General features: G+C 33.3%; 1 protein-coding gene across 1 annotated transcript in view; it reads left to right on the forward strand.

Annotated features, from left to right (window-relative positions):
- The window catches only part of LOC125052624 (homeobox protein OTX1-like), a 44649-nt gene that overhangs the window by 10451 nt on the left and 20604 nt on the right, over positions 1-13594 (forward strand). The window contains exon 2 of the mRNA XM_047653572.1: positions 6904-7268. Coding sequence (XP_047509528.1) covers positions 7022-7268 — 247 coding nt within the window. The 5' untranslated portion in view covers positions 6904-7021. The remainder of the gene's footprint in view (positions 1-6903; positions 7269-13594) is intronic.

Here is a 13594-nt window from a genome sequence, read left to right on the forward strand (position 1 = left end):
CTATAATAGAGTACAGAGTATAGATCTTTACAGCCATCCTTGTCTAACTTATGAATGTATTTATGACGTTATGAAACGACGACTGGTGTTGTTGAATACCACGTAGGTACTATTGAAATAATATACATACGTTTTATCAGTGGAAGCACTAAAATATTTTGAAAAATCATCTATCAAAAGAAGTTCAAAACTGCGCCTAATATTTTTCATATATTTATAAATATTGAATCTATGGTAACCAGTTAAGAATTGTGTAAATTGACAGTTGACATTCAATGAAAGTTCGTATAAAAATCCGTTGGGCCCTTAATTTAAAAACAGAACACAAGTACGCTTCAAGGCGGGGATAGCCACTCCCCCTATCCCATATACCCGTCCCTCTCTTAACCTCGCACTCGTTTATCGATTTGTTTACCGGCGCGGTTTGTAATATCCCCAGCATTGGCAATTTATAGAGGAAAACGATTCTTTGAAACCCAAGTGTTGACTAAGCCGTGTTTATAAAAAACTGAATCATTGGTATCTTTGTGTAATAGTAGGACAGAAATATGTAAAGTTCTTTTTGAAGATTAATTGACTGTAATACTTTATTTCAGCATTATATTGGTTTTAAATTTAAAACATTTTTATTTAACAAAAGACAAATGGGCTGGAAGTGATATTACAGCTCATAAGCAGTCACAAAGCACGCGAGAGCATTTTCTGTTTTTTTGAAGTTATACTTCTTAGGCGCATTATGAAAAATTGATGAGAGTGAAATTTTACGATGCGCGCGCACCGTGACACAAAATTAACAGAATGAAGTTGCCCACGAAAGATTCTACGGCATTGGACATAATTTAAAAACAACATTCGAATAAAAATAGAATTTATGTTACACTTAATGTAAGAGAATAATAATAAATATTTATTTATTTAATTTTTCAAATGTAAACTGAACTTTATTTACTATAATGACTCCTTTTCCAGTCTTTGATTATTTAATTGTAATTAATTATTTGCATGCAATCAAAAACTATTTTTAATAATGCCAAAGAAGTATAACTTCTTACGCGCGTACATAAGTACACGCACCCTTTTTTTTACAATTTATGCTCTCTTGAAGGACGCTAATTCGTACTGGTTCGGAAATAGGTACCTTAATAGTATTTTTCCATCTAATTGTCTCAAGATATCTATATTGCATTTCTAAATAAATTAAAAATAAATCTGTGGCGCTACAACTTCTTTAGGTATTGGCCTGAGATTTCTGAATCTGTTTCATGATCATTTTGAAATCTAATAGGCAAGTAGTTGATCAGCCTCCAGTGCCTGACACACGCCGTTGAATTTTGGGTCTAATACATGTCGGTTTCCTCACGATGTTTTCCTTCACCGGTCGAGCAAATGTTAAATGAGCACATAGAAAGAAAATCCATTGGTGCACAGCCGGGGATTGAATCCACGACCTCAGGTATGAGAGTCGCACGCTGAAGGCACTAGGCCTACACTGATCTAAATAAATAAATCAGTTTAATCACAAGAAGCCACAAATACCTATTGATGCATGAATAGCATATCCATTTTCTAAATTAATTTTGGGAACAAAGAACACGTGTCGCTGAAGGGTACAAAATTAAGTCTTATTATTAGAGTCGCATAAATACTGTGTCGGTTTGCCAATGCAATGGATTCTAATCCACGTACCTAATACTTTTAGACAGACAAGCTTTATTTTTATTCCAGAGACAAAGTAAACATTAACCAAGAAGGTTATATTTCGGTATGATACTTATTTAAGGAATAAAATGTTACTGGCCACTTAGACTTTAGAACGAAAAAAAGTTTCTAATTAATTTACATAAATACTTTTTTTGCACAAGACGTAGGTACATCCTGCCTAAAATACCGTTCTATCAAGTGTGAAAAATTAATTCTAATTAATTAATTGTATGTATGTATACCTACTCAATTATTGATCTTATTAACTAACCTTCCCATAATAGACTCACTCCCCAAATGAAATTTAATAAGCATCAAATGTACGAGAAAATCGCTTATAAATAATAAGAAGCTATAAAAGATCTATTAGCTGTTCGCTACCGCATCCTCAGTAAACTAACATGGTCCATTAGCAGACCCCTGCGGTACTCCCTGCGGGAAATGATTGGGCTAAGTTATAAGCGTAGGGTTTTAAACAAGGAAGAAAATTGTTAGTTAATGAAGTTTTGAGACCATTGCTGGTTGACCATATTGTTTATAATATTTAAAACCTAACAATAATTAGTTCTTTATTTAAATTAGGTATGTAATTGTATTTTATTCGGCTGTGGAGATTTACGTTCTATCAGAGTGATTTCAAAATTACAAATAACTTTCTTAGTTCCAATATTAATTAACGGTATAAATAAAAAGCTTTCTTTCCGAAACGAAGGAAATCTCAATTTTACATACTATTTTATAGTGAAGAAGTATAGGTTAAATCGCTTTCGCCTGTAATACAGACAATAATATGATTGTCAGTGATTGCGCGCAAAATGAGAGATCAGGTTACGCCTCTATCCTCTCTAGTCTATGCGCAACTAATTGTTTTTGGTCTCTTGGGTCTTTTGGCATGCATTGTGTATTCTGTTACAAGAGGGTAAGGGGAAGCTATAAAAAAGGAAATAATTTAAATGTGGAGTTTTCTTTTAAGCCAATAGCTATTCAAATATGTACTAAATTGTTTAAAAAAGTTATTTTGTTATAGCGTTTTAAAACTAGTTCTTGTAAAACCTCTTTTTATAGTAATTTCGAAATTAGATTTTTGCTAACTCGGGAAAATCCTTATTAAAATATAATAGGGGGGCAAATAAGCCTACCAGACCCTCATAAAGGGCAGTCGTCGCAGCCGATGTACACCCATTTAAGTGGGTGAGTTGCCGGCCTTTGAGGAAGGAGTACACCCTAACTTTGAATAGTAGGAAGTCGTATCTCTTACGGAAGACCCCTACCGGGAGTGGATTCCACAGTTCGCTAGTTCGCAAAAGAAAGTGCCTTGTGAAACGGACTTCCAGCCATCAATGAAATTTTGCATTGATAACGAGGCAGAAGAGACCAACCTAAACAATTCTTCCGAATACTCACCATAGAACAGTTTGTAGAAAACGCAAAGAGATGCAATGTCTCTGCGTAGTAAGAGAGAATCAAGCCGATCAGTAATACGTTGGAGATTGACAATTCGAAAAGCCTGTGCCAGGTATTACTCTAAGAAGACTTGTCTATGAATGTACTATACTCTATGACAAATATTCATGTTTTTCTTACGAATCCGAATAGTAGGCAAAGCTAGCCGATTCAAGCAAATCGTTATCACCAGTGTTTGTTTTTCTTTCTCAAAGAAATATTTGAACACAATATATAGAGACATCGAATGTAAGAAATTTCAATGGATTCATTCACGAATGACAGGGGCCTGTTTTTTTGTATGCTTGATCGTCTCGGTCAATATTTGTACAGAATAAATATACATGTTACACGTGAATGTATCTATTCAACGGGAGGAAACAATATTTTTTTCTTCGGAAATATCATCATAGCTTTGTAACTGGTTTTTTCGATCGGAAGTGATTGTTTTATTGGCTCTAAAATTATACAGTTTTTCTTGACATTCCTAATACATGATAAGCGTAAATAATATTATTTTGTCTTTCGTACAAAGGTACATACAAATGTAAAGAAAAATACAATTCAAACAATTTAAGTGATGAAATTTAGTTAAGTGAAGTTAGTGTCTCCAAATTAATGAAAATATTCCAAATAAGTTATGACTTAAATGATACCAGGTCATATCAAACATATCAAAAAGACATATCAAAACGTTATCATGCAGTTCACAGATCGCTTATGCAAAATAATATATTCAATTAATATTGTTAGGAAACAATTTTCTATTATCATTGAAAGGAAATGAATACCTTCATTTATAGTTTTTTTCACTCCCATCAACACATTTGCACCCCTCGCGGTGTCAATAACTCCAAAATCTATTTGTCATGGCAGTGAAAAGCCATAAATAATATCCCAATGCAAATAGAGTGCATTGTTGCCAACAAGAAAAACAAACATTCGCGCCCTTTTCGCATGTAATTGTCTTATGTTTGCGCAGTTGGCAACAGTGGCTGTCAGCCTGACAAATCGGGAAATGCGCGGGCGGGATTTGGCGGGAAATGTTTAGATAGACAAGAGGTTCCTGAAAATTTAAAATTGGAATGCGAAAAAAAATTTGGGTGACATGAAATTCTGTAAAGAGTTTCAATATCACGTCAATACTCAAATAATAAAACTTGAATTATTGGATTTAATCTATGATGAAATCATAATAACATTTATTTAATAAATTAAGTAGATTGTTTTATCCAGATGAATAAACCAAACTGTGACCCTAATAGAAAATGAGGATATAACCAATTTGTCTGAAATCCATTTATAAAATCTCCCAAATATATTATTAATTACAGGCAACCCACAACCCATATTTTGACAAAGACATTATACGCGATAATTGAGCATAGGGGATGCATTGTGACAAATCCCGCTCCGCTGAACACTATTAGCGGCACAATAGTGATTTTTTCTAGAAATTTCCGAGTAACCATTTGTCCGAATCACAATACTTTTCGGAACTTTTTGCGGTGTGTACACGGTAAGTGCAAAATTGAGTGCGAAACGGTCGCTATGATTTGGGGCTGGAAATATTCGACGTGGTATTTACACTTTTAGTCAATATGTAATATTAAAAAAGATAGTGCCTAACTTAGTGGTTAAGGTGTTGGTTAAGGTTGGGTAAAGAAACGAGAAGACTAGACTAGAAGCTAAGACTTCCAATAGTCATAAATCTTTTCTTTCCTTTTTCGCAATTAACTATTAAATAAACATCCTGAGAAAGCAAACCAAACTTGTCGTAAACCCAAAAAGGCGGCAAATGACAACAGAAACCTGATCATATATTGGTCTATTTTAAGATTTTCTTGGTTAAAAGGTAAGATTAAATAAGGTTGTATTACCAGAACTATAAAATTCAACAAGGGAAACTATAAATTATAATGATATTTCTATCATTTGACTTGATATTGCGTCTTACACATTTATTAAACACAAAGTTTTAAGTGAAAGCAAGCAAACGCTTTACCAATTGTAAGATTCACAGAATACCATAGACCACCTTCACTTATTACAACAAAAACTTGCGAATATTTTGTGAATTTTTTGACGCGTAAACTCAAAAACCGCCGGCAAATTAAAAACTAACAATTACAGCCACCCTGAGTACTTTCTGTCAAGCAGAAATCCTTTCATTACCTTTGAAACGTGAAAACAATGCCCTTATGTCTTGTACCATAGAGGCGACATTCGTTCGTTGCAATACCTTATCTGTGGTTTTAGGATAATCTTTTGTTGACAGATTAAAAGGTGGTTCGGGTTTCGGAGAAGTCTTGAAGAAAGCGACAGTGTTGAAAGACTTGACATTGTCTTTTTCCTCTTCGGTAGTGAATTGAATGGTGAAATGGAAATGTTTTAAAGACATATAGAGATAGAGTCAGGACGAATAGGCGTGTCATTTATTTTAATTTTTTTAATATGACTATGCACATTTGTTTCACGCAAGAATTTATTTGTTTAAGATTCTTAAATATTATTATTGTATTATTATTATGTTTGCAGTAATAAAGATACTTAGGTTAAGTATTTTACGAAGAAATAAACATTTTATTTCATATCATGACTGTAAAACTTTAATGATAATAATAATAAGAACACTCTGTAGCGACCTCAAATCCAACAGTTTTCTTTCTGTGTTTTTTTTTAATATACACAAGAATATTGATAAATGAGAAAGCTTTTACACTAAATATATAACATACCAATTGATTTATTAATATTAAGTAGGTACTTAGTCCGTGTGCCTAGTTAAAATAAAGTTATTGTAATATGAGGTATTATTAATATCAATCCTAGACATAGGTATATCCTACAATTTCACAAAACTTGAGCATTACACGTCATCGCTCAAATCGAACAATAGAGATCATAGCCCCCTCGATTTGCAGGTAACACAGGTAAAAAAAACAAACGTGACAAAATGTCTGTAAACATGTACCTACGTCGAGGGCGCCAAAAAAAAATCTGCAATTCGAATCCCGAACGGCCGTAACGAATTTGAAAGGCGTTCCATTTGACGTTTCAACTGGGTGTTGCAATCGCGCAGAAAATTGCCCTTTCTTTGTGTAATTGTTAAATAAGTTATAATAAAAATATGATCGCTATTATAGCTCGATCGATTCTATTTAGATGCACTGAGCGGAAATAAACGTTTTGCTATTGCAACGTTGCAAACGATACGGCAATTATTTTGTAATAACTTGCTTTTAATGCATTTATTCATATATTAGGAGCGAGATCTTGACTTCTTTGTACCGTTAAATCGTATGTTACTTTTATACCTTTAATCAATGTCAAACAGTAATTGCGTTTAAAATAATTACTTTGTATTTTACACTACACCATACCGTTATGTAATTACTAATTAGTATGAATGAAAATTAATTATAAAGTTTAAAATGTTACTAATTTATGACTGCACCTTGTGACATTGACGCTAAAATGTTTTTATGGCTAGATGGTGCGGTCAACATATGTTGCTACATTATATAGCTAAAGAGTAAAGACAATTAATGAAAACCTTATACCTTAGGGAAAATATTACGTATCGCGGCACCAGCAATTTTGAGGCTGAGTTTTTTTTTTGACTTCCGCCGCGATACGGAATATTTACCAACCTTAGTTATAAAATTGCAAAATCTTTTGTAAAATGAAACGTCTTTAGTATATGTCAAATATTATAGGTTATGTACAAATATGTAATATTAAACTTTCTCATTTCAGGTAACCACCAAAATGTGCCTTCGGAAAGAAATATCTATCGAAAATTAGACTTAAAACTACCAAAAATGCACACGAGAAAACGTGCAACCCGGTGACTAGTTTCGGAAACGGATACGAGATGGCGCTTTTAACAAATTCGTCCGCCAGTGGGCCTACAGCTACTCCGGCGGCTCCCCAAGCGCACCACTCGACCACACCGTTACACCACTATTTCCACTACCTGAAGCAGCCCTCGCCTTTGTCCCAAAATCCCTATGCGCACCATTCTAGTGCGCATCATATGGGCATGGGTCCTGGACCTCTGGGTGGCTTAGGGCCGTTCGGACTGTCGCATCACGGGCTTGAAGCTGTTGGATTTCCTCAAGGTAAGATTTATATCATTATTTAATATACGCAGTTCAGCTTAACGGTAACATAATACGTGTTACTGACGGTAATTACGTTTTTTAATTATCATTAGTGTGCTGAGACGAAATGTACAATTAAGTAGTTAGGTATACATTAAACGTACATAGTATATATTACTAGCAATGCCCCGCGTCGTCGCGTACCGCGTTCACTCGCGTAGATACCGATCTCGTGGTAGTGGAAAGTCTACTAAGTCGAACTATAGATATATTTTTGATAGCATAAAATAATACTGTACAACATTTCTTTATCATCAATATTTTCCACGGCGCATGCAATGACAGATTTTTTATGGATAATTTTTCACACTTTGGGTTATATAATTGCATTGAAAATGTAATATAGCCTATGTTAGCAGGTTTCTAATGGTGAAAGAATTTTTGAAATAGGTCCGGCAGTTACAAACATACGTACAAAACCACAAATGTTTCCTCTTTATAATATTAGTATATAATATAATACTCGCTCTATGAAGCAAAATGGACGAAATAAATAATAAAAAACAAAATCCCACAAGGAAAACATCAGAAGAATAATTGAAAAAAGTCTTAGAAACGGAATAATCTTTATAAGAAAAAGAGGGATGGTAATTGAAATTTGACAATCGCCAACAATGTTGAGATGAATTTTCATTTGCGTGACATTTGATAATGATAAAAGTTATTTTATAATTTAATCTTACAAAGTAATGTAATACCAAAAAAAACTAAATTAAATAACCTAATGTATATATATCTTATATATAAAATTCTCGTGTCGCGGTGTTTGTAGTTAAACTCCTCCGAAACGGCTTGACCGATTCTCATGAAATTTTGTGTGCATATTGGGTATGTCTGAGAATCGGACAAAATCTATTATTCATCCCCCTAAATGCTAAGGGTAGTCCCTAATTTTTATTTTTTATTTTTATATAAACTCTTATTTTTTTATGTTACAACATACAAAAATACATACAACCCCAATTTTTCACCCCTCTACGATCAACCCAATTTTTTTATTATAGTAGATACATAGTTATTTTTATTGAACTAAAAAAAAAATTCCTAGAAATAATATACATTGCAAAACAACGTTTGCCGGGTCAGCGAGTATTATTATAATATATGACACGCTTGGACAACAAAAACTACCATTTAGTAGAATTTACATTAAACTAGCAACACAGAGCGTTGCATAATTTACGAAGCAAGAAGACATCCTTGGAAATAATCAAAACAGGGCCGCTGTAAGCCGCTTATCCACCCCCAGGTCTCCCAACCCCCCCGGGGTTGCCAGTAGCTTGTTAGTTGTTTTAATTAGTAAAGTTTGATGTTCACTTTTTACATTTATTGATATTTTTAGAAGCCTTTTCGCCGGGCAGTTTTAGCCCTAACTACTCAACTTATACCGGCTATGTTAAGTTAACGATGTGCGCAATTCATTTTCAAAGGCCGCGGTACTTCGGAACGTCACTCTTACCGTAAATTCGGACAGTGACGTCACACTGTTACGTCATTATAGTTCGATAGAACTTGATTCTCATTTTGTAAAAAAGTATATAGTTTTTGTAAATAAAGAAACAACGTGTAGTGAATAATAATAATACCAACAAAGGAGTACAGTGAAAAGGAGTAAGGAAACTCTATGCCACAAATGTTTTAGTGCTAAAGAAACTCCTAACAACATACGCCGTCATGTACAATATTAAAATAATAAGGGTTAATAACCTTCTTAAGCTAGATCACTGGAAGACGACGAGAAAATGTCTCAATAAATGTTTCGATGAAATCCAAAGCTGAAATGAAACCTCGGCTTTTCAATCAAGTTCAATAGATTCAACATTCCGACCTATAAATTTCAGTAAATCAGTAAACAAAATGTACACCATTAGACCTAAACGCCGATACACGTTTAATGCGAGAAAATAATCCTATAGCATTCTATAATCCCTGTTGCCGTCTCTGTCGCACGCATTCACGTGGCCCATTGTCCTCTCACTCCCACGAGCGAAGCCGCGTAACGATGGCAGCTGGGAATTCCTTTTTTGAATTTAATTTTTTTATTCTGTATTCTTTTTATGAGTCCTTTTGAATTTTACGGCCAGTTGCTTTTTAATCTGGCAATTTCATTGATAGTGATAGGTGAATTAATTTTTTTATTCGTTCCAACTTTAATTTTAATAAGAATGTACCCTTCCATAGTATCGAAAGTTCAATTTTAATAAGTTAAAACCGATTTTTATTTGTCTATATTGATATTAAAAACATTTCTGAATATAAGAGATGCATACAAACGAGTTCAACGCGCGCAACACTTATTACAGCTTCATAAATACTTTATAATTCTTATAATATAAAAGCGGACAAGTGCGAGTCGGATTTGTCCATATGTTGAGACATTACCCACATCTTGCTAAATAAGTATAAACGTTTCACCAGCCAAAAAGTATTTATATAAATGTATTTTTATATATTCTTGCATATAGATCGTAAAGCATTCTAGAATACATCTACCTACCGAGTTATATGGCTTTGTTTATATTTAAAGAACTATATTTCTCATTACAAAAAATATTTTTTTTATTGAGATACAGACAGACAGCAACGTGTAAAATCAGCGTTAAAATATCTTGAAGCCATATCACAGTCCATATATATTATCCTTGGTTTTCCTTTGTCAAACTAAACTAAGCGAGACAAAGTGACTATACGACGAAACTTAAAATTTGTCACACAAAATCAATGATTGGGGTCATTGACTATCCGGTGTCGTATCCCCAATCGATAATTCGGTCACCGTGTCGAATGAAGCACCTTAATACTTAAGGAATAAATCCATACATCTATACCATACACGAAGTAGCAGAGTTTGCCTAGTGACTTAAGCTTGCGGCTCTCTTCCCTGAATTCGTAGGTTCGAACCCCAGCACTAGTGGAATTTCTATGTGCGCATTTAACACTCGAAGGAAAAACCGTGAGGACAAGAGAAGTCGACGGCGTGTGTCAGGCAAAGGCTGATCACATACTTGTATTATTACAATAAAACAAATGATCACAAAACAGATACAGAAATCTGAGGGCCAGACCTAAAAGGTTGTAGCGGAACTGCTTTTTTCCTGAGGTATATAGATGTATAAAATGATCAGGATATATGTAATATTACCGCCGTGGCGTTGTTATTTATATTAAGATACAATGTTTTTGTATAAATAAGATAAAAATATTGATAATCAAATTATTTAAATTTTTAATACTCTAATTGAAAGATATAATATTAATAATACTCATAGTTTAGATAAATAGTTTGTGAATTTTGGATACATTTTTCCAAAGAACAAATTTAGACAACACAGATTATATCATCGCCATAACACATAACGCAACAGATATAGCAAAATATTTAAAAAAATCAAGCGGGAATAACTCAGCTGTCAAAATCACTTGACAGACGGACTCTTCGAATTTAAATTGTCTCTGAATCTTTGTCTACATTTTTATTGAAATCCCATACCTATTTAGATATGTTTTTGAGGTTTAGGGCTACATGCGTACCAAACTGAGTCTTTCCACGTAAAACCTGTGACCCAAATGAAATGTCAAAGTTGATAAATACCAGAAGGCATATAATTAAATTAAAGAAACGCTAGCCTTGTCTCGGTCCGTGGGGCTTCGATAATCAATGCCTTGTAACTGACCAGTAGACGGTTTGAATTACATAAAATCAATAGTGTTTTGTTACTCAACAACATATGGTTCAAAAGATATTTGCATGACTACAGACGCAAAAGGATATGGAAACTGTCTTATTTCTTGTAATATATACGCCATGCCTCCTGCTGATAGAGGACCAATCTTTGTTTTCAATTTATGAACTACTTACGATGTCATGTGGAACATGGTGTAATGGTTGCAGCTCCTTACAAACGTTGTGTAAAAAAAACTTGGCGATTAAAAGAGTGACGGAGAGTTTTTTGCCAGTTCTTCCCTTCCATTCTACGCCCTTGATTTGAGAACTGGCAGTAAATGTGAAATTTGAATTAATACAAGTATATTTCTGTTTTGACGTTCATAAGTTTACATTGTGTTACCTATACGAATTAATGATTTTGAATTATTAGGTATAGAATTTCATTTGATTATTTAATATGACTTCGAGAGCAATACAGATCATAAAAATTTTCGATACCATTTCTATATTACATACTGTCTTTAGCCACAAAATAGGCTCCAGTTTCGGTGATTGTGACCTCTTAATCAGCTCTTGTTAGTCCTAAATATATTTTTTTAAATGTAATAGAAGGCTCTTCTGATGTTTAGTGATACCGCCGCCCATAAACACTCATTACCATTGCCAGAAGGCTCGCAAGTGCGTTGCCGGCCTTTTAAGACTTGGTACGCTGGAAGGATGGTGTTCAGTTCCATATAGTGGTGGTGCGTGGAAAAAACTGCTTTAAGAAACGCTCAGTTGTGGAACGACGGACGTCGACGTGATACGGGTGGTATTTTTTATTCTGCCTTGCCGTCCGAGAATGAATGCTGCAGGTATTAGTCACCTAATATCCAGTAGCACTACAACTTTATCTGGACCTCAAATTCCATCCTTTTCTTTGATAATTTCGATGTTATAAGGTTGATCACCACGTAGTGATCAGCTTTCTGACACATTGTACTAGACTGACTAGAGGGAAAGACTCAGGTATGGGAGTAGCTTTCTAAAGTCGCCTTTAGTCTTGCTTTCTTTCTGTTTGTTGACATATAGTACTATAACAATGCCCTCCATTCAACATACATAATTTTTATATAAATAATTGAATTGTTCACTTAAGAAACTTAAATGATTTAGGAAGGTTTTAGAAAGAAATTACTAGTAAATCGTTAACGAAAAAAATAAAAAAATGTAAATAATGTATAGAAATAGTAAAAATCAAATTCCAAATAATTTTAATAAATTTTGAATACAACAATGATTACCAACACTGATTAAGTGTTTTCTATATTTTAAAAGCGTTTCTTTGTTTAAATAAACGAATTAACATTAACTTATTTAACGTAGATATATATATAATAACCATGCTCATGCTCATTTTAAACTCTGATTTAAAGCTTTCATTAAAGCGTTGAAATTGGCAAATAGATATTTAATTATAACAGTGTAATAGCTGATTTAACAAGTTTCTTCCTTTTAAATTGTGTTTATCCAGTCATAGATAAGAGAGAGAAGATAGTTATATTGTGTTGTCATAAATTAATATTTATTTCCAACACACAAGCATTATGCAGTATTCTTATCCTACATAGTAATAATAATAATTATTAAATATTGATTGTTATATTATTGATTAGATTATTATTAAAATTTACGGACGCGGAATCTGCCCTGGAATTATGGAACTTGTTGTAGCCTACAAAAGTTTATCGGTATAAGTTCAGTAATTTCAACGTGAAACTGAAATAGCTTTAGTCCTTAATATGTTAAAGTTTTAATTACCTATAAACTGAAAGTTTTTTTTAAATATTAAACGTTATATATAAACACTATTTAAAAGTCTTCACAGGTGCCATTTCCTATTGATTCACGGAAAAAGTAACCTTTAAATGTTTCTAGGACCAATTAATTGTGCAAGCAATGCATTACGCATACAAATCATATATCTTTCCCTAAAACAATAGCTTATCAATCAAACTTAATCTTTGGAAAGCTCATTAGTGGCTGACAGCTATATTTAACATACGGAGATTATGAGTAATGCTTAGTTTAGCCACAGACTAGACAAGCGTACGAATGTAGTGTTTCAGTTAGTAAACAAATACAAATTAGGATAGGACCGAAATAAATAAAGATTTGTCCTACAAACATACCTACCATTTTTATACAAGAATTATTGTATTAAGGAGAATTGACTGAAAAGTTATATAACCTCTTTGACAGTATTAAGGCACTGTATTGTTTTCTTAAATCTTGTCTTTGGCTCGCTGGAGGTATTCAAAAAAGTATGTTCTAAATTCAAAAAAAATATTCAGTTTGAATAAATATTGAAATTTCGCTGTAGTTGACTTTTTGCAATTCGAATTATCGACGTGTGAGAACAGAATTCGAATTTCAAAATAAAAGCGTCGTGTCCATAAAGTATGTATAAATCAAAAAATTAAAATTTTACGTATAAAAGAGAATTTTCAAAAGTTAATGATTCACATTTATAAAGTCCCATCACGGTTAATCGAGGTCAGGCTGTCGCACGCCGGTTAAATTAACTATCATATTTTATAACGATACCTGGAACTATATAGAGCTGTTAAGCCAGTTT

The sequence above is a fragment of the Pieris napi genome, chromosome 9 (assembly GCF_905475465.1).
Source record: "Pieris napi chromosome 9, ilPieNapi1.2, whole genome shotgun sequence".
NCBI classification, from domain to species: domain Eukaryota; kingdom Metazoa; phylum Arthropoda; class Insecta; order Lepidoptera; family Pieridae; genus Pieris; species Pieris napi.